General features: G+C 36.7%; 1 protein-coding gene across 1 annotated transcript in view; it reads right to left on the bottom strand.

Moving 5' to 3' along the window:
• The window catches only part of SYNE1 (spectrin repeat containing nuclear envelope protein 1), a 322,973-nt gene that overhangs the window by 108,430 nt on the left and 195,399 nt on the right, over positions 1 to 19,144 (bottom strand). Inside the window, exons 80-91 of the mRNA XM_074896543.1 lie at positions 18,519 to 18,663; positions 16,649 to 16,867; positions 15,540 to 15,802; positions 13,778 to 13,943; positions 13,024 to 13,179; positions 12,663 to 12,815; positions 10,283 to 10,465; positions 8,645 to 8,782; positions 7,130 to 7,315; positions 4,640 to 4,762; positions 2,823 to 3,005; positions 1,409 to 1,552 (exon numbers count right to left, since the gene is read on the bottom strand). Coding sequence (XP_074752644.1) covers positions 1,409 to 1,552; positions 2,823 to 3,005; positions 4,640 to 4,762; positions 7,130 to 7,315; positions 8,645 to 8,782; positions 10,283 to 10,465; positions 12,663 to 12,815; positions 13,024 to 13,179; positions 13,778 to 13,943; positions 15,540 to 15,802; positions 16,649 to 16,867; positions 18,519 to 18,663 — 2,059 coding nt within the window. The remainder of the gene's footprint in view (positions 1 to 1,408; positions 1,553 to 2,822; positions 3,006 to 4,639; positions 4,763 to 7,129; positions 7,316 to 8,644; positions 8,783 to 10,282; positions 10,466 to 12,662; positions 12,816 to 13,023; positions 13,180 to 13,777; positions 13,944 to 15,539; positions 15,803 to 16,648; positions 16,868 to 18,518; positions 18,664 to 19,144) is intronic.

Below are 19,144 nucleotides of genomic sequence, written 5' to 3'. Positions count from 1 at the left end.
CTGTCTTCCTCTTATTTTAATTCTAAATATATCTACTACAAAGGCCTCTTTAAGTTCTCATTCATGCAGGCTTCAAAAGGGAATCTGATAACTGATGTTTTCGTAAAATAATAACACACATGCCAAGGATCTTGACAGACTTACCTTTTGTAGTATAATAATATAGCGTTCAATATATCCCCTTTATGCTATGCTTTTCCACACATATTTTACAGACAAAATACGAGCCAAAAATATGCATGTCTCAGTCTTTCAAAACTCCTTACACTTAAATTTGGAAAGCTTGCAAGTACGAAACCTGTCCACTCTGGTTGATCCCAACATGTGCAATAGAGTAAAGCTGCTGTCTTCACACATTAGAAGAATTCCTAGCTACTCAACTTGTTCAAATGCAGATGAAACTTTGAGCTGACCCATTTTTAATTCCTTCCTCCCTGCAGCATCATTCCTTCCTCCAGCAATATTACCCCATATCACTGAAGTCACTCTCCTACACGTGCTGTCCCAGAGCATTTGAATAGAGAATAGTAGCATTAGTAATTCAGTACTAAAAACCCCAGAAGTGTTTAAGCAAACTGCTCTGCATTTATACTAAGTAACTTTTGTAACAACTGGATAGAAAATGAGCACCACATATGACACTAAATTATATTACATAATAACACAGAGAGCTTTAATTCAGAGGTAAAGAAATGGTGCCACCTGGTGCCAAAAGTAACACAAAGAGATCAGTGGTATATTTTCTATCCCAAGAAATACACAACAGATAGGAGAGGGGGAAAGGGGCTCAGGAGCTTCCATGCCAGCAAAAGAAGGCTGCACAGAGACTATACAGAATCATTTGAGGACTGATGATCTGTGAGTTTGAGGGCAGAAACTTTAACTCCACAGGACGAAATTCTTCCCAACAAATACTTTACTAGAAGCCTTTGGAGTGAACATTGCAGTCTTCCTCCAAATTTACCGTGGCTTTCCTGTTTTTCAAGTCCCTTGGTGTTCTTTTAGAGAAGTTATTGGGATGGAAATGATATACATATATATATTTATTTATATATATATATATTTGAGGATCACTGAACTAGCATGATCACCTGACTAACTGCTCAGCATTGACTTCTGGGACACTCCTCAGTCAAGTACTTATATGTTAACTGTCCCTTAATTATGCAATGCTTTCATTTGTCATAATGTTGCCTGGAGATTAGGGCACATCTAACTGAATAAACAAATGAATACTCCACACTGTACCAATAGCATGAGTTTCCTATCTGGTATTAAGTTTATCTCTTCAACTAGCCTTGAGCAAATCTGAAAAGCTACTCAGCTAATTTATGACCATTGTTTATGAAAATTTTTTGAGTCAATGAGCTGCCACTGATCCCACATTTTTGCATTTTGGCTCTCCTACCTCATTATGTGAAATCTGGACCTGAAGTTCCTGGATGTTGCTGGTTGCTATTGGCTTGTCTTGAATCTCACGATGGGCACTCTCTATCATTTGGTGTAAATGTTTCATTTCTTGCTCATATTGCTCATACTGAACCACTGCTTCCTAGAGAAGGAGAAAAAAAAAAAATTGAGCATCAACATGAAAATAAATATGTACTTAGTCCAAGCATGACTGAACTTCCTTCTGAAGTGGAGCAAACTTAACATCTATCTGGCAGTCACATTTGGATAAGCAAAGCAGGAACACAGTCATGAAGAAGTCCATTCAGAACTATTGTGAATTGCAATGAATTCAATGGGTTCATTTATTTAACTACTTCCAAAAAAAGAGTTAACATAACATGTTCCAGATATCCAATATAAGGAGCTAGAACTGCTTCCAACAAGTATGTGCACCAAACATACCCACCAAAGATAGCATTGCTTAGTCTCACAGTTTTACTATAAAGCATTTTCATCTGCTTTTTCACCTCAAGTCTCTATTTATGAAGTGGAAAGACTATATGAAAAAGTTAGATTTTACTGAAATACAACTGGCAGAGGAATTTGAAGACTGATTCAGACCATTATCCTACCACTGCAGTATCAGTTCTTTATATCTTAGATTCACTGGCAGTCTGTCTAACCTGTTTTAAAAACTTTTTTTAGTGTGACATTGTATCCTTCCTTGGACTTAAGTATCATTAAGTATCCTTAATGATCGAAAGTTTCTTCTGAAATCTAGCTTGAAACTCTGTAGGTGTACCTTAGCTCACTATGTATTTTTCTATCACTAAACAGCAGTAAAGAAAAGCTTATTCTCTTCTTTGGAAATACCTTTTACATGTTTAATTATGAATTCAAACAATCAAACAAAACCTAGTTTTCTTGCATTTAGCAAAACTTGAAAATGTGTAATTAGTATGTGCTGAATGACTCCAAAATCAGAAAGTAAATATATAAAACTTTTAAATAAAGAGGAAAAAAAAAATCCTAGAAAGATATTTAATTAACTCAATAGTTTTTTATGCAGTCATTATAAGCAATTGGTGTTATAATGATATATTAATATAATTAACTGATTATATATAAAATTAACCTGCATAAAATTTTATATTAGTTGTTTGTCTAGTTAATCCTAACAGTATTACAAAAGCATAGCAAAATCAAGGAGAGAACACAGATGAGAGTCTGATGCTTAAATCAACAATTAACATGATCATGAATGTTAAAACCCCCAAAAACACAGAGTCTGAAACTTAGTGGGGAACTTCCCAATGGCACTACACGGAAAAGAGGAATGCACAGAGATATGAAATTCTCTGTTTTCATCACAATTTGTATGGCACTGTTCAAGTTATGCAGTGATATTTATGGGATGGAGTTACACTCGCCTGCATGATGTTGCACTGCTGAATGGCAGTGTGCTGCAGGCGGCTGGCCTCCTCCTGGAGTCGGAGGGCACTGTGGCACATGGGCAGGCCGGTGACCACCTCTTCAGGAATCCTCAGGGCACTCTGACAGATTTGTACTGCCTGAACTTTCGGCTTCAGTGACTCCATTTCAGACAACAGATGCTAGAAACAAAGTCAGTGCCACAATGTCAGTTCTGCAGAACTCTCAGAGCATTTCATGCAGAAAAAAAAAAATTATGAGTTCAATCACTAAAACAAACAGATTTGATTATCTGTTTTCCAAATTTAATATAATCAGGACACACTTTGTCTAGAGTTGCTCATTCTGAACTGAACATTATTTCAAATATTAGTTAAGCAAAAAGCCCATATAATATGAATAAACATAATTAACTAAAAAGCATAGTAGTACCTATTTCTAAGTGTCTAAGTACAAAAATAATTCTGTTAATGCATTTCAGAAAAATATCTTTACAAAATCCACAAATCAAAGGAGCATAGGAGTCACCTATGTATACACATATTTTAATGTTAAAATCTGAGCGGAGTACCCTGCTGAGACACAGAAGCACATTTTCAAACCAGCAATGAATCCCATTGTGTTCACAGACTTCCTTTGAAAATACAAGCCATGGCTAAAAACGTTGCTTAGAATTCAAAAGGCAATCAAACAGAAACAAACACAGCTACACTGAAATCTTTTTCTTTGAATAATCATGCCCTGGATGCCTTTGTTAATAGTCTCTATTGCATTCACAATGTCCATTCAAGCTGTCTGTTCATATGCATGAGACGGGTCTAAGTGCAATGACTGGAGATTTCATTAGCATTCTTTTTATCTTCGGGAGGGGGGGCATTTAATATATTCACAGCCAGAAAAACAATTTAAAAAAAAAAAGGAAAAAGGCAAAGTTGATAAAAATGCCCTTAGCACGTTGGAAAAAGATTTTCAGTTCAACAGGTATACAACGTATGAGGCAAACAGTGAGACTGGTTGTCTCCCCCTATACCATATGCAGAAACATAGCTAAGTGGGTCTGAAGTGCATACTGACGAGAGAAGCATGGTTTGCTCTTCATTTCTGTGCCTTCATGACACATGGTGGATAATCTAATGAGAGATTTGGTATTATGACCTATTTATCAGACATCACTGGTGAGGCCTCTCCTCTGTCAGGCCCCATACTGCTGGCAAAAGGTGTCTTTATTGTGCAGTCAGCACCCAGAGGTACCCTGAGGGCTGCATGCCTGCCAGGCACTCTCTGAGACCCTCTCTCTGGTCTGGTGAAACAGGTGGGCAGGGGCTACAGCCCCTTGCTGTACAAAAGGAAGGCATACTAAGAGACCTGATGGAGCCAGGACAAAGAATATACCCAAACCACAGTGTAAACTCCACATTCCTTTATTCTTGTGGTGGGTGATGTGTTTCGCTTACACTCTTCAATGCCGTATTCGGAAGTTTGGGTGCAAGTCCCTAGAATAAAGACTGCGTATTTTAATCAAAAGGGAAAGTTCTACAAATTTATCTTTCATCCACATGTTCTTTTGCAGATTTTAACCCTAAAGTGGACCTGTTGACATGTAGTTTTCACTGGCAGACTGACAGTTAAATCTCTGTATTGGCTTGCAGCAGGAAACATTTCCTAAGCAATTTAGAAAGCTGTAAATTGGGTTATTTTTCTTGTCCTGAGTCTGAGACCAAAAATAACAACTTGACAATTGATCTCACCAGCATTCATTACTCTTTGGGTAAGTTCACACTACTCAAATGCTGACTTTGAGGTCCTGGCTTTTTACCTGTCTGTGAGAAAGTTGCTCTTTCAAGCTCAAGTGCCCGAGCTCTGGAGAGGTCAGTGTAGCTTGGGCTTGCTCCAGAGCAGCCTGCAGGACTCTCAACTCAACTTCAAATTTCTTCATGTCCTGTAACACAACACATTTGATTCAGGGATAAAGAAAAAAAAAGTCACTATAAATATATCTGTCTGGGTTTTATAGCTACATCCCTTATATATACAGTGCCAAAACTAATTCATGGTTTTAAAAATTAATGTTTAAAATATTGGATAAAAATACTGGTCATATGACAGTCTAGAAAAAGGTGACTCAAAGCCAGAGTTATTATTTTAAGTACTTCCTCAATCTGAAACACAGCATGTACTTTATAAAGCTGATTTCATAAAGTTCAAGGCCTAGAAAGGAACTCAAGATGTCCTCTAGTTATCTTCCTGTAATAAGACTGTACATAACGGTCTTATCTTTACAGACTGTTCTTAAAGACCACTAGCAGTGCAATCCCATGTATATCTAGACAATATATTCCACTATTTCAGTACTCTTTCTTTTGTAAAAAGTTTTTTCTGATGGCCTGACATAGTTATCTTTCATTGCAGTATTATCTCATTAATAACAGACAAAAAGAACTTACTATTTTTATTCTCTCTGAATACATCATGTTAGGATAATCCTTTTTCATGCATCTTTTCTATAAGTTTATACACATACCACAATTACCACTATCCTCTGTTCTTTCTCTAGTCAGTCCACATCGTTTTTCAAGTGCAAAACTTGACACAGGTGAAACTCTGCTAGTGACCAATAGGTAGAACAAAAGAAATATTTCACATACCTTACAATTTTCTGCATGGTGTTTGGATTTTTACAACAATGTGGCATTGTTCACTTATTTTTCCATGATCTGCATTACTAAATTGAAGACCTTTCAGCAGGGTGCATCAAGCCAGTAGTTCCTCATTCAGAGGAAAACATGCCTCGTTCTTCCTGTCTAAACATAATAATTTGCTCCTGTCTCTTGAATAGCAGTTGAATTTTTTTCAGGTAGCCCCTGTACAATTGGTGTTGTCTAAACATCCCAAAGCCATGATTTCTAAACCACCATCCAACTCATTAAAGAAAATATTGAATAGCACCATATCCAAGGGAGAACCCTGCAAAACCCTACTTGATGTATCCCTCCTTTTAGGCTTTGAACCATCGATAATTATACACCAGGTAAGTTTTTTAGCCAGCTTACACCTACCTATATAGATAAGCTTATTAACTTCGTTAGTAACAATACCATCTGAAACATTATCAAAGATATATGACATAGTGTACATTTATGTACAAATCTATTACTTTCACATTAAATTGGACACTTTTAATATTATTTTCTTTCTTCATAAATCTATGTTGGCTTCTATTAATCTCCATGTTTTCTTATAACAATTTCCAAATAGTTTATTCAATTGTTCCAGTATTTCTCAGGAACTGAAGCAAGTCAGTTTCACTTCTACTATGCTTGCTTGTATTCAAATATCTGGTTTGTTCCATGAAAAATAATTAAAAAAAAAGACCTCAGCTCAAATACTGGTTTACTGATTTATGCTTTTGTAATGGAAAGAAGCCTTCTTCAAAATCTGTCTGTTACACTGTATGACTGCTTCAGCATTTCTGCTATGTCCTATAAATGTTGTGAAATAAGAGTCAAATGTGGAGAAGGATGATTTTTAACCTTAGCTACAATTGTCCTAACAAATGGTGACAGCCTATTGTCTTAGTTGCCTTTAGGTATTTTCCTATTCAGTAGTGTGTAACTAGCAGGTGACAGCAGAAGAACCCCTACAAATATACTAATTACACCATTCCAATATTCTTTTCCTGAATTTTTGTATCAATGGAAAAAAAAAGTGATTTTTTTTCCCTGAATGTAAGAGTAAGTAGAAAAAACTTTTGTGCTTTGCCCTGTGTCTTGCACCAGTTTACCATGCCCTCAGGCATTACACATGCATAACACACATTTACATTAACAATCTATATGGAAGAGCTGCACAGAAATGTCAGGGACATGAAAAAACTCATTCATTGTTTTCATTGCGCTTCCTTGTAGAGGTAGGTCTTACATTATGGAATCCTGGTCTGGCCCAGTTCAGATCTAAATTAATAGATAGCAGGCTTTAGATATCTTTAAAGGAAATGACACAGTGTAGGTGCCAACACAGACGCTTTTCAAGCATCTAAATTTATTAGGTGCTCAGTGCCATTTGATCCCCATGATCCCCAATACATCCATCCAGAATGGGCAGATATGACAGCACCTGCAGGAATACTGTCCCTGTTTGGAACAGGACCTGAAGGCAGTATCTCAAATGGCACAAGATATCTAACTTTAGACAACACAATTATACCCTTTATAGACCACAGATAATCTGCACTGCTAATAGTCTCAGAAACATGCTGCATACACCACTCTAGCTGTCAGTTAACATTAGAAAAACTGCTTTCATATACCTTGGCAGCATCTTGGAGATTTGGTAGTCGCACTTTGATTACTTGCTGTAATTCCTCTGTCCGCCGTCCCAGTTCCAGCACTTGCTGTGACATTCCTTCAGTACAGTATACACTTGCCAGATACTCAATCCTCTCACTCATGGCCTCAAGATCACCATGAATCTCTCCAGACTCATCAAGCATAGTCTAGATGGAGATATGAACAAACTCAGTGACAGAGTTGAGCTTCAGATTAAACATACCTAAGTATATTCCTGTTCTGCAGACTCCTCAATTTGTACACATCTGTAATCTGTAAACTGACGATTAAATTCTACTGTTTTCCCGTAAGGCCTAGGCAATATGCTTATTTCTGAGTGTATGATAAAGTGTTTCAGTTTATGGAGACTGGGAAACAAAAGAGTAAGTCATGAAGCTGCAGCAGCTGAACTTACCCACACATTAATCCTAGTGCTTTGCTATACAGCCTTACCTGTAAAAATATAATATACACAACAGATAGGTTTGCTCTGGAAGTCTGATGTACCTAATAGGAAGCAGCAGAAACCACTTGGGTACAGTGTTATAGCAGGGCAGTAGTCATTAATGCTGCCTAAAAAATAGCTCCCAAAGTGTTCTGTGGAATGGCATTGGTTAAGCCAGTATCTCCTCATCAACTTTTGGAGCAGGGAAAAAGCCATAGCAAAAAAACCAAACCAGAAAAGCTATCTCTTAGCTATCCTCAGAATAAATTGCTTGGAGGTTCATATTCAGAATAAGAAACCATGACATACTACATTGCCCTGATGTGAGTGAATGCAGCTGACAATTAACTAATGTAAATAAAAATGCCGTAATTAATGCAGTTTTATTTCAGCATTAGTGAGATGTGACATCTTATATGATACTTTGATTTGTTTCATGTGGCCATGTAACACTAGGCAAGTTTGAACCTTATCAAACTGCTCCACTGATCCCACACTTACACATTCCACACACAACAAATTGCACTGTCACAGCAAATCACTCTGATGTGAGAAGTTCATGAAGCAGCTGGAAGAAGCTCATCCATTGGATATCAGTCTGAGAATGTTTACTGTGAAATTCATCAGATGAGAACAAAATCTATGCGGATGTAGTGTAAAGGAGAAAGAAAAATAAAATACCCAGACTGAAAATCATGTTTGGTGAACTCAAATTTTAGAGGAATATTAGCTGCAATAAGGTACTTAGTGTGACAGAATCACAGTGTATCAACACACTATTCCATCAAAAGCTATTGAGAAGCCAATGCGCTTGGGAGATCAACTTTGCATCACATAGTATTATTCAACAACACATCTTAATTTCAGTCTTCAAAACGATTGTCCAAATCAAATTAGTTTTTAAGACTTCAGGGAACAGTCAAAGAAACCTAGCATTCTAAGACTTCTTCAAGAAAAAAAGGCAAAAAAGGTGTAGGAAATAAAACTTCACTGCTTAGAAAATAACATCTTCTATACACTGGCCTTTGAATTTCATAGCTCATATAATCACCTGGTAGGCTTTAAACTGATCACGAAGCTGAGAGGAAGAATTCCATATTATACTACCGTGCACTAGGATATTTGCTTTCTCAATCCATTTCAGTATGAACTCCAGCATCTCATTGTATTCTTCCAAATGTGAAGCAGCCTGGATATAAAAGAAAAATCCACTTAAGCCTAAGATATACTTCTGTACAGTTCTTAGCGAATGATAAAAATTATTTTATTTCATTTTCTGTTTTTAACTTGGGAATAGTTTTAACAACTTTTCCACGCTGTTGAATAAAATTTAATTAGTTCTGTATTTATGGAGTTAAAATAGGTCTGCTTCCAGTAAGGAATATCTATTTCAGGTGAAAAGAGGCACTGTAAGAATGTAGGTCACACTGGAGGAGTGCATTGATGCTCAAATATATCCCTAGAGGGTACACTTCCTGCACCTATTTCAGCCTCACACAAGTTCCAAAATACCTTCTTGATCAGTTTGTGGCTCACTGCAAGCCTCCTTCATATAATTTTTTATTTTTCTTTGTCTCTTTCCATGTCAATACCAAATTGCCTTTTTTTAAAACATGCTGTTTTCCACTCAGTCTATCATATTTCCAAAAAGATAAAATGTTGCATTTATTTTAAGATACAGGACAAAACCTCTGCTTTCTGATTAATCTGATTTCTGTTTAGCAAAGTACTCTTTAGTTCCAATTTTCCTCTCACTTAGCAGGAATAATTTCACTGATTTTTATATATTTGTCCTGTACAAAGGATGGATCAATTCCTAGGTGACTGAACTGTATTTGCATGCAGTTTGCCTTATCTATTATTTTTTATGATCGGAAGTGGATTTCTTGGTGCTGAACAAAACTATCCTAATGGTTAAATCCCTTCACCAACTAGCATTGACTGAACTCTTACTTTGATAGTAATTTTCTCTCTTTAAAAAATAATTTTTAGAGGAAACTGAAAGGAGTATCATTAAGAAGTTATCTTTTTCAAGCCCTACAGAAGCTTCTTTACGCATGCAGAAAGTAGAACTCATAATAAGGGTACTGATGGCAGAACCATAGAAAACCCATTTCCTTTTAGCTAGACTCTATTTAGATAACAACAACTAGTGAAAAAATACATAAGAGAGTTTCATGGACTTTGAAACACAGGGGAAGCATTTTTATGAACGATGAAATATTGCGTATACATTATTCACTACCAGGGCCATTGTATCTACTCTTTACTATTGAGCCTACAAATTATATTCACCCTCTACAGGTTGTGACTGCAGCAAAACAATTTTATTTTTTTTTTTGGTAATGCTCCAAACATAGGTAAATGGTAAAACAGAGGCCCTGAAAATTACAATGAGATACTATTTCCTGGTATGCTACTGTTTGCGAGAAGGTCTATAATCTTTTCAGGGCACCAGAGGAACCAAGCAGCAGATGATTCATGGAAGAGGATGTTAAAGCAGCATCAGAGAATTACATTCTCCTGATCTGACCTGTCTGTGTCTCTCTGAGGTGTGATGCAAGCCCTGACTAATAAGGAGATATGCCAAGGAATGCTCATTCTTGCATAACTACAGGAAAATAACTAAGAAGTTTGTGTGTTTCTTCTCCTTGGGAAAGGAAACAGCAGAAAGGATTTGAGATCATACCTGACTGAGCTTGGCTGCTCTGTATTCAGCTTGCCGTATGGTCTGTTGGTGCAGTGCAGTGAGTTTCCCTATCCTGTTAGCCAGCTGCTTAGCCAGCGGCACATTCTGCTCTGCAAAGTCCTGGACTGATGCATCTAATTCCAACAGCTTTATACTGCAGCTGTCCAACTCTTCACCAAGGATCTAGACAGAAAAAACAAGAAAAACAGTGATCCAGGAAGTGTTAGCTTTCTGATTAATTATTTCTAGTCCAACTTGCAACTTTTATACCCTGTCCAAAGTGTCCATAGTTTGTTCTTTTTTTATTCTGGCTGGAAACCAACAATGCTTGTCTAAGCAGGAAGGCAGAACAGCAGGATGTTTGGTCATCTCTTAAATGTGTGCCATTACTCTTTCTTCTCTGACTTCCTGGCTGAAATGGATAGCTGTTTTCCCTACCCTAGGCAAAAGACTGAGTCACTTCAGAGTGACATTAACTGTTCTTGGCCATCTCTCTGTGTTTGTTTTTGAAATGAATAGTCAGCACACATTGCCATGACAAGGATTTTTATTTATTAGAAAGGGGCTTCATTTTATTGCTGTCTTAAAATATACTCTTACAAACTCAGAAATATGTAATTGCTCATTAAACACATTACAAAAACTTTCATTAGCATTTTAAACTTGCATTTTCATAGCTTGATCTTGACACAGGAGCAGTCTGGATCATGCTAGACTGTTTCAACAGAAACAGATTTTAAAATTAATTTTTCTTATCATAGTTAAAATGTTTCTGAAAAGTTTTAAAAGGAAACCTAAAAGGTTTTCCATGTTTCTCACAGACTGATAACACACTTATGACCTAGTTTTCTGGGGCAGGAGGTATTGGGTTTTTTAAATTTGGGTTTTATACCTAAGGTGTTAACAATTCATACAAATAACGTAAGTCTCATCAAACACTCTAGCCCCTTTCTTATTATTTTTAGAAATTTAAATTGCAATCATCAGACAAAAATTGATTCAGAACACTGCTCTAACTACAGGTGCTTCAAGAAGTTACTTTAAGCTCTTCAAGTTAGGGCTGTCCTGGCAAACACACCTTAGAGTGTAAGTTATGATACCTGTTAAGATTATTATTATTCCATGAACTTAGTGACATAACTGTCTACACGTAGACAAAGACAGATGATGAACTACTCATCTAAACAAGGACACACACATATTTCAGGCAGGCATAGAAAATGTCTCTGCTATAGAAACCATGCAGAATTTATACGCTGTTTAGAAGCAAAGGGAGGATCCATTTCACTTCAGTCACATGGATTTAAAGCTGATTTTTATTTTATTTTTCACAGTCAGTTTCATTTGTAATATAAAAATATCTACTGCTATAATCAAAGCCAATCCAATCTCAGGAGTATCAGCTGAGCACTAACATAAATGCAGTTGAGGGAACTTTACTAGATCTCCAGTGACAGTTTTCATCTATGCAACATGGGAAAGCACAATTCACTGGCTTTCTGCTTAAGTACTGGAATAAAGAAGTTACACAAAATTTAAAGGCATATATTTCAGTGACACCTCCTGTAAAGCAAATGGTATGGAGCATACTGAGAGCAACTCATGAAAATAAACGGGTCATTTTTTACATACCATACATGCCAAATCTTTTCCTCTTTGGTATGTCATGCTTATTTTCAGACAGTAACTTGGTCAAGTTTATCTTTGACTAGTTAAAAAACCAAGCCAAACAACAACAAAAAAAACCCCCACCCTCAACCAAGCCTTCCCCCATCCCTCCTCCCCCAAAAATCCCACACTCTCATATAATAAACCTAACTTGGCCATTACACCTCAGTATAGATGAGCTTTTCTAAGTGTGGTACACACCTAAGATTAAGAAAACCTACAAAAAGAACCACGAATCCTTTGCATTACCCTTAACCACACCAGTAGTACTTTACCTCATAATTGCACCAAATTATATGAGATGGACTACTAGCTAAGTAAAATTCTATTTATCGCAAGTAAAGGTGTACTGTAAAGAATGGTCTTTTCAGTACAGATGGACAAGGAGCAGTTTGAGAGCCTCTTGGGCTTTCCCAGATTGCAGTCGTACTCATTAGTTAGAGGGAACAGCGTAACTTTGTCCATCTGACTTGCTTTTACTATCAATTACGTCCCCCAAGTTCTGTTACTTACTCAAGTCCCTGTATGGGCTAGTTTGAAAAGAAATAACTTAAAAATTTCATTAGTCAACCCTTATTTCTGTCCATTCTTCTGCTGAATTACATTAAATAATGTGTCATGCAAGTCTTTACAAATATAACTTTGGTATGAAGTGACTGTCCCAAATCAGAAGAATTTATGGTGCAACCAAATGAGGCAAGCCTTGTCTTACCTTTTGTTCAAGTTTAGCTTGTGCTATATCATTTGTTTTCTTTTTCAGTTTGGAAAGAATGGCATTTAGTTCATTTGCTATCCCCTGGATTTTCTGACCAAACTCTTGATTCAGTGTTTTGATCTGTTGAGTTTCTCTTTCTTTGGTTTGAATCTGTCAACAATAAGAATTAAATTCAGTAACCAGAAATCTCCTCCTGAAAGATTAACTTTCATTTAACTTACTTTATTTTAGAGGAAGAAGGTAATAAAACTACTCTATGGTGTCATAGTTTGATCACACTTGGATACTGTATTTCACTAAGTTATAAAGTCTAAAGAAGGGCTATAGATCTGTAATGCATTTTTCTACTATGCTTTACCTGATCCTGTATAGTTACAAGGGCCAGCCCAACTTCTGCTAAATGAAGAGAGAGTTCAGAAGGCAAAATGGTATAAAGCCCCAAGTACTTATTCTGTTGTTGTTCAGCCATTTTTTCAACAGCCTGGCGATGAGTAGTTACTTCACCAAGGAGAGACTAATGATAGAAAAAATAGTATTAAGAATAATGGGAAAAACATATCTGTGTAAACTTTGCAAATGCAGATATTGCATGCAGCTTGCAACAAAGCTAATTGCTTTCAAATTCTTAATTAGTTCATTAAAAATAATTTTATTTTGGGATTCCTTGGATTCTTATTTATGACTGTCCAGTTCTCTGTTCCTATGTGACCACATGTATATAGAAAATGTAAAGTTTTCAGCACCTCCAGTGAAATGAGTTTATTTTATTTAATTGTTTACTGCCCCATCCCAAACTGCCAAGATCAAAAATAAATGTCACATTCTCTTCATTCACAGTCTATAGTTCCCACATACTTTAGATGAGAAGAGAAAAATCACTAAACAATATGCTAGTATGCAAAACTGTATAAATGCAAATACTTAAATATATATTATCTTTAAAATAAGGTATTACAGCCCATCAGCTACTTCATGCTTTATAAATTTGTCTAGCAGCTTACTTAAAAACTAATTAATATTGTCTAATTTGAATTCATAGTGGTTTTGAACTATTAACACTCACTAGTAGATTACAATGAAGATAAATATTGTAATTTAGAAATTTGATATACCTGCAACTCCTGAAGTTGAGTATCCACTTCTACATCAGGGCTTAATAAATATTCTTTTGTTTCCTGGATCCAGGACTTCACAATATTAATCTCTCCTTCAACCTCCTCACGCTCCTTCAGCTCCTGTTTCACCATCTTCACACCTTTTTTCACTTTCTGTTGCATACTTCAGAAACAAAGAAAGAATAACTATTTTTAAAGAATTAAGTAATGTCTAAAACCATTGCTTTGTCAAAAAATTAATGAAGATAATGATTGATAGCTTCACATCCAGACTAATAAAAAGCACTGTTGCAACAGACTACTAAAGCAGCACACTAAAATTTCTCACATTCATTCTTTAATTCATTCCGTTTAATTAGTAGTTTTATGTATTTTGACACTGAGAGCACAATTCTTTTGAAGAAATGCAAATGTTTACAATACAGACACCTACATCTGAGTCCATCACCACAGGCTGCCCTCATTGCCAGTGGAGGAAGCAGGCAATTCTAGAGCATGATTTAGGATGATTCATCATCATTCTAAAAGAAACTTCTAAAATAGGTAAGAAAAACTGTATTTTAGATCTCTCTATTTCTCTCCATTAGTTAGAGAGTGAGAATTAACCAGTTCAGATATCTATAATCGAAAATAAAGTGAGCTAAATTCCACCCTTATTGGTGGGATTTGCACTGGCAGAATACCTAGGCTAAGGCATGGATCAAATATCTGAACACCATATTTCATCCAGGGACCTATCTTGACTCTTCCACTAAGACAGAATTTCTGCACTTTCCTCAAGAACTTTGATCTCCTGTAAAAAATAGTCTTTTTCAGATGACAGCTCTGTGAATGATCTACAGGACTACTTGTAGCTCTTATGTACATGGCATGGATCTTTGATATTCCCATATTTGATCTATATTTGTATAACCTTTCATAGCTGAATCATGTCTTATTTACATGAGCATAAGGTCATCACAGACCCTATTTCTCAGAAACCAATTCTAAGGGAAGAATGGAATTACAAAAGTGTCAATATCTACACATTTTCTACAGAGATTGCTATTCTACTGTAGTCGGTTACTCATGCACACAATGAATTTTGCACAGGCTAAGTGCAGGGTTTACAGGTTTTTTTCATTTTCTGACTCTCTCTTCCTCCTCCCACTGTGGAGATCCAGTTAATGCATCTTAGTCAAATTATGAGGTGGGTATGAGTCCTCAAACTTAGCCATAAAAGTTCCTGTTTTATACATGACAGGAAAACATTTTAGATTTAGATAAACATTTATATAACCATATTTTGTTTGCATATGCACTAAATTCCTCTGTAAATTTCATGGGATATCTACTTTTGGTACCTAGGTGCTTCCAACAGGGGAAACAAAGTGATAAACTAATCCAAATTTAGGATACAAAAAAATTAAAAGGTCACTGTTAATGGTGATATGCAATGAAAGTGTTTAAAATCAGTTATAACTTTAATGGAGTTTATACAGCTTTTACATAAGTTATTATTATTATTATTATTATTATGCAAGGCAAGAAGTATATATTCTAAAATGCATACCCCTGCTGATGGAAACAAAGAATATTGGTAAAAAAGTCTTTCAAAATTAATTAAATATCTTAAAATTAAACTGTTTATTTTAAATATAATAACTGATACTTATTTTAGGCATTGTAATTGTTAATGTAATAAAAATGATATGTGAACTCTTATTAATGAATTGTGAGGTACCATTTGTCTAGTGAATCTTTTAAAATATTGCCTTACTTGTGGCATCGATCTTGCATTGCTTTGATTTCTTGCATGACTGGCAGTTCCTCCTGAGACAGAGGCTTTATTTCCACATCCTGAAGCATGCTGACAACATGCTGTTTGAGCAGGCCCAGAGATGACAGCTGATGCTCCACCTCCAGAAGGAAAGTGCTGTGGTAATCCAGGAGTTCCAGGAGCTCTGCCTTGGATGCTTTTTCTACAGAGCTTTCTGGTAAGCGACCTTGTAGTTGATCTATTGCTATGGTGGCTTTCTGAATCTATGGAAAGAGATGCAGTCTTGGCAGTAATGAAATTAAAAAGAAGCTAGTACAACTGATACCAAAAGGTGTTAAACACAGTGCTGTACATTTAGATGCTGTAAAGCAGCTGTGGAACAGGGCTTGTGCAGCAGTCTCTACAGCAGATATAAATCTATGCTCTAATGTGCTAGCTAGCCCCAGCTCTTCATGGTGGACTAGGACTTCTTAAGGGATTATTTTGTCAAGTGATGAGTGACTTCTCATATTTTTTTAACATTTATTATCTTTATTGCCATAGGGCCTATAGCTCTACCCCAGGGCAGACTGGTATTGGGCACAAGTGATATATTTAACAAAAAGATTATCCACATTCCTAGAGAATCTGCAATCTGAGCATAAAATAATGGACAACAACAGATAAAAAGTCAGATAATCTATAAGGAAGAAAACATGATCAATGAGCTGTGACAGGCAATAATATCACTGCATAAACTTCAAAATAGCAACCTCATACTCTTCAGGGAGGAAAAGAAAACAAAAAGGAAAAAAAAAAAAGAGGTTGACTTCATCTAGAATAGACCATCTGGGGACAGGAAAAATAGAGGAGAAGATTCTGAAGAACCATCAGAAACCAAAACAACTCTGTATTTACCATACATGTATGCATATAGAAGAACAGTGCAAACCTTGGAGGCAGTGGTTCTAAACCTAGGTTTTCCACACCTGTTTTTTTCTATGACCTGAGGAAAATCACTGTATTCCTGCCATAAGCTTTCACTACCATAAGGTGATTAATAAGGCAGTATAATGAGTGAAAAAATATGTACAGTTAACAAAGGAAGATTTACCAAGACCAGAGGTTACCTTATCATTAAAGTCTTTCCATTCCTGCACTGCATCTTCCAAAATTTTCTCTTGTTCTTGGGCTACATTGCGAAGCCGTGTCCAGCGCTGCCAAACTGTTGTCATGGATCTACTTATAGTTGCCTTACTGGCATCATTGCTGACTTTCTCCAGCTGTAAAGCCTTTTCTTCCAGAGCTGTGATCTTCTCATGGAAAGAATTCACTACAGACACAAGAGTCTGAAAAGTAAAAAACAAGCACTGTTTTCCTCTTTTATAACCCAATACATAACTATTCAACACACTGCAGGCAGATGAGCCACTTGCATCCCCTGCAGACAAAAGTAGGTATGTACTACTCGATGCTGAGTGAGGTGGTTAGGTGTCACTATTTTTCTTAAGAAATATATCAGCTACAGCTACTTGAAGGACCTGGTCCAAAGTGTAACTCTCTGGAAGAAGCAGCAATCTGGTGTAATCAGATTTCCTCTTCCTTGCTTGCCCCTCAAAAGGGATGGAAATGAGTATTCAGGACCCTTCTCATACCAAAGACTGACTCCTATTAGAGTATAAAAATGAAAGAAGCAATTCAGGTGTTTAAGCATTGTTTTGCCAATTACCAGGCCTAGCATAAAGGACACAGGCAGCATAAAGATGAACCAATAACCAAACTGTATTTGATACAAAAGGGTCAGTACATGGGTGAGTGCTGGGGGTACAAAAAAATCAGTCAGATTATACATAATCGACATCAATCCCACTGACACCAACAATGACACCACACGACCAGCAATGGATGGAATAAATGGTGAAATGCAGTCTCCCATAGAAGGAACGGGAGACAACCAAGTCAACATGCCAAATACACAAGACCAAGGAAGCCACATACTGAATCTCTACACAGCCTGTGTTTACAAAAGCCAGACCTGACTGGAGCCCAGTTCCAGGGAGGCAGGAGGTCCTTCCCCAACAGGAAACTCTGCAAAGTGCATCTACCTCACAGACAGACACTGCCCCTTCCTGCAAGTGGTCCCAGCTTTTATCCCTAAGTGGGACACCTGACCTTTGCTTACTGAATGTGGGACACCTGGGGCTCATTCACCCAATGGCTCTCCCTGCAAGGCAGCCGCACCCTGGAGGGAAGCCTAAAGGCAAACTCACCCCCCCTTTGTGAAGGGCTGTGGGAATCACCCATACGTCAACCTTCATTTGGGGCTTGGGGTTGAAACTCCAGCATTTCAAGCATACATTTATGTCATGTTTATCTTTAATGCCATTTTAGATGTCTAAGAGTATCAGGATATTCTCAGGAAGCTAGCAGACATGACACTACCCTTTGGGGAGATTCCCACCTTTACAGAGACACAGCTGGAGACCAGACAGGATGTCTGAAGTGTCACTAATCATATTAAGGCAACTGATTATCACCCTAAATACTAGAGGAGAAAGTAATTCTTTCAAGTTATATTTCTTTTTCTTAGACTAAACAACAGCTAATATTAAACCCCAACCCTTCCTGTCCTAGTAGAAGTATTCCATGTGAATCAAAGTAGATAGATGTTTCTACTGATCTCAATTTCCTGTAGGGTACACAATTTTGCGGCTATGCACCTAAGGCTTTTAGAAACTTCTTGGTTCCTTCCCATTCTTTACAGTAATAGGCACATAGACAGACATTAAGCTGAAAAACAATTAAAAATACCTGTCTCAGTCACCCCACAAATAAAATGTGTTCTGCACAACACAAAGCACTTCTTGCTGTGCTATGACACACTTAAGTGCTACAGGAAAAGATCTAAAAACTCAAATTCAGGTTGCCGTAGGTAGGGACCTACATATACATTCATTTTCACTGAAGAAAAAGGATTTCATATAATTTTCAGTATCTTACCTTATGTGTTTGCAATTTCTCTTCTGCTTCATGAGAAGAAGCAGCTTTAGCTACTGAGAAATCAGATAACTTTTTCTCTGCCTCATTCATCACTTCAATAACCTTCTGTCTTGCTGTCTGGTACTCCTGCCACTCAGAAGCACACCTTAAACAAATACAGTTCCAGAAAAAAAAAAAAAAAAAAAAAAGCAATATAAAACCATTTGAAAATCAGGAATATTGTTGAACCTAGTTTTCAATTTAACTGCTTAGTTTTGTGGTTGTACAGCATTTTCCAAGAAAAAGAAAGATTATCAGGAAAGAGCATACATAGAAACATATACTCCTGATTTTCAACTGTACCTTACAGACACAGCTGGGCATTTAATATAACTTTCCTCAGTGACTTTGCCTATGTGTTTAAAACCCACACAAACTTTTGGAATCCAGAACTTCCAGGAATAATAAGTAATATAGTTATGCTGGTTAAAAAGGTATTTCTTTTTAATTAAAAATGTCTGCTTCAATTTCATTTGTTTCTGCATAGGTCTTGTGCCAGGTTAAAAAAGGGACAGCCACTCCCTACTCTTCTTCTCAGTTCTTTTCTAAGCTTTATATAATTTTATCATTGCTTCCTCAGGATCGCA

This window comes from Athene noctua, chromosome 1 (genome assembly GCF_965140245.1).
Source record: "Athene noctua chromosome 1, bAthNoc1.hap1.1, whole genome shotgun sequence".
Taxonomy (NCBI): Eukaryota; Metazoa; Chordata; class Aves; order Strigiformes; family Strigidae; genus Athene; species Athene noctua.
This window is presented reverse-complemented; position numbering and strand designations above follow the sequence as displayed.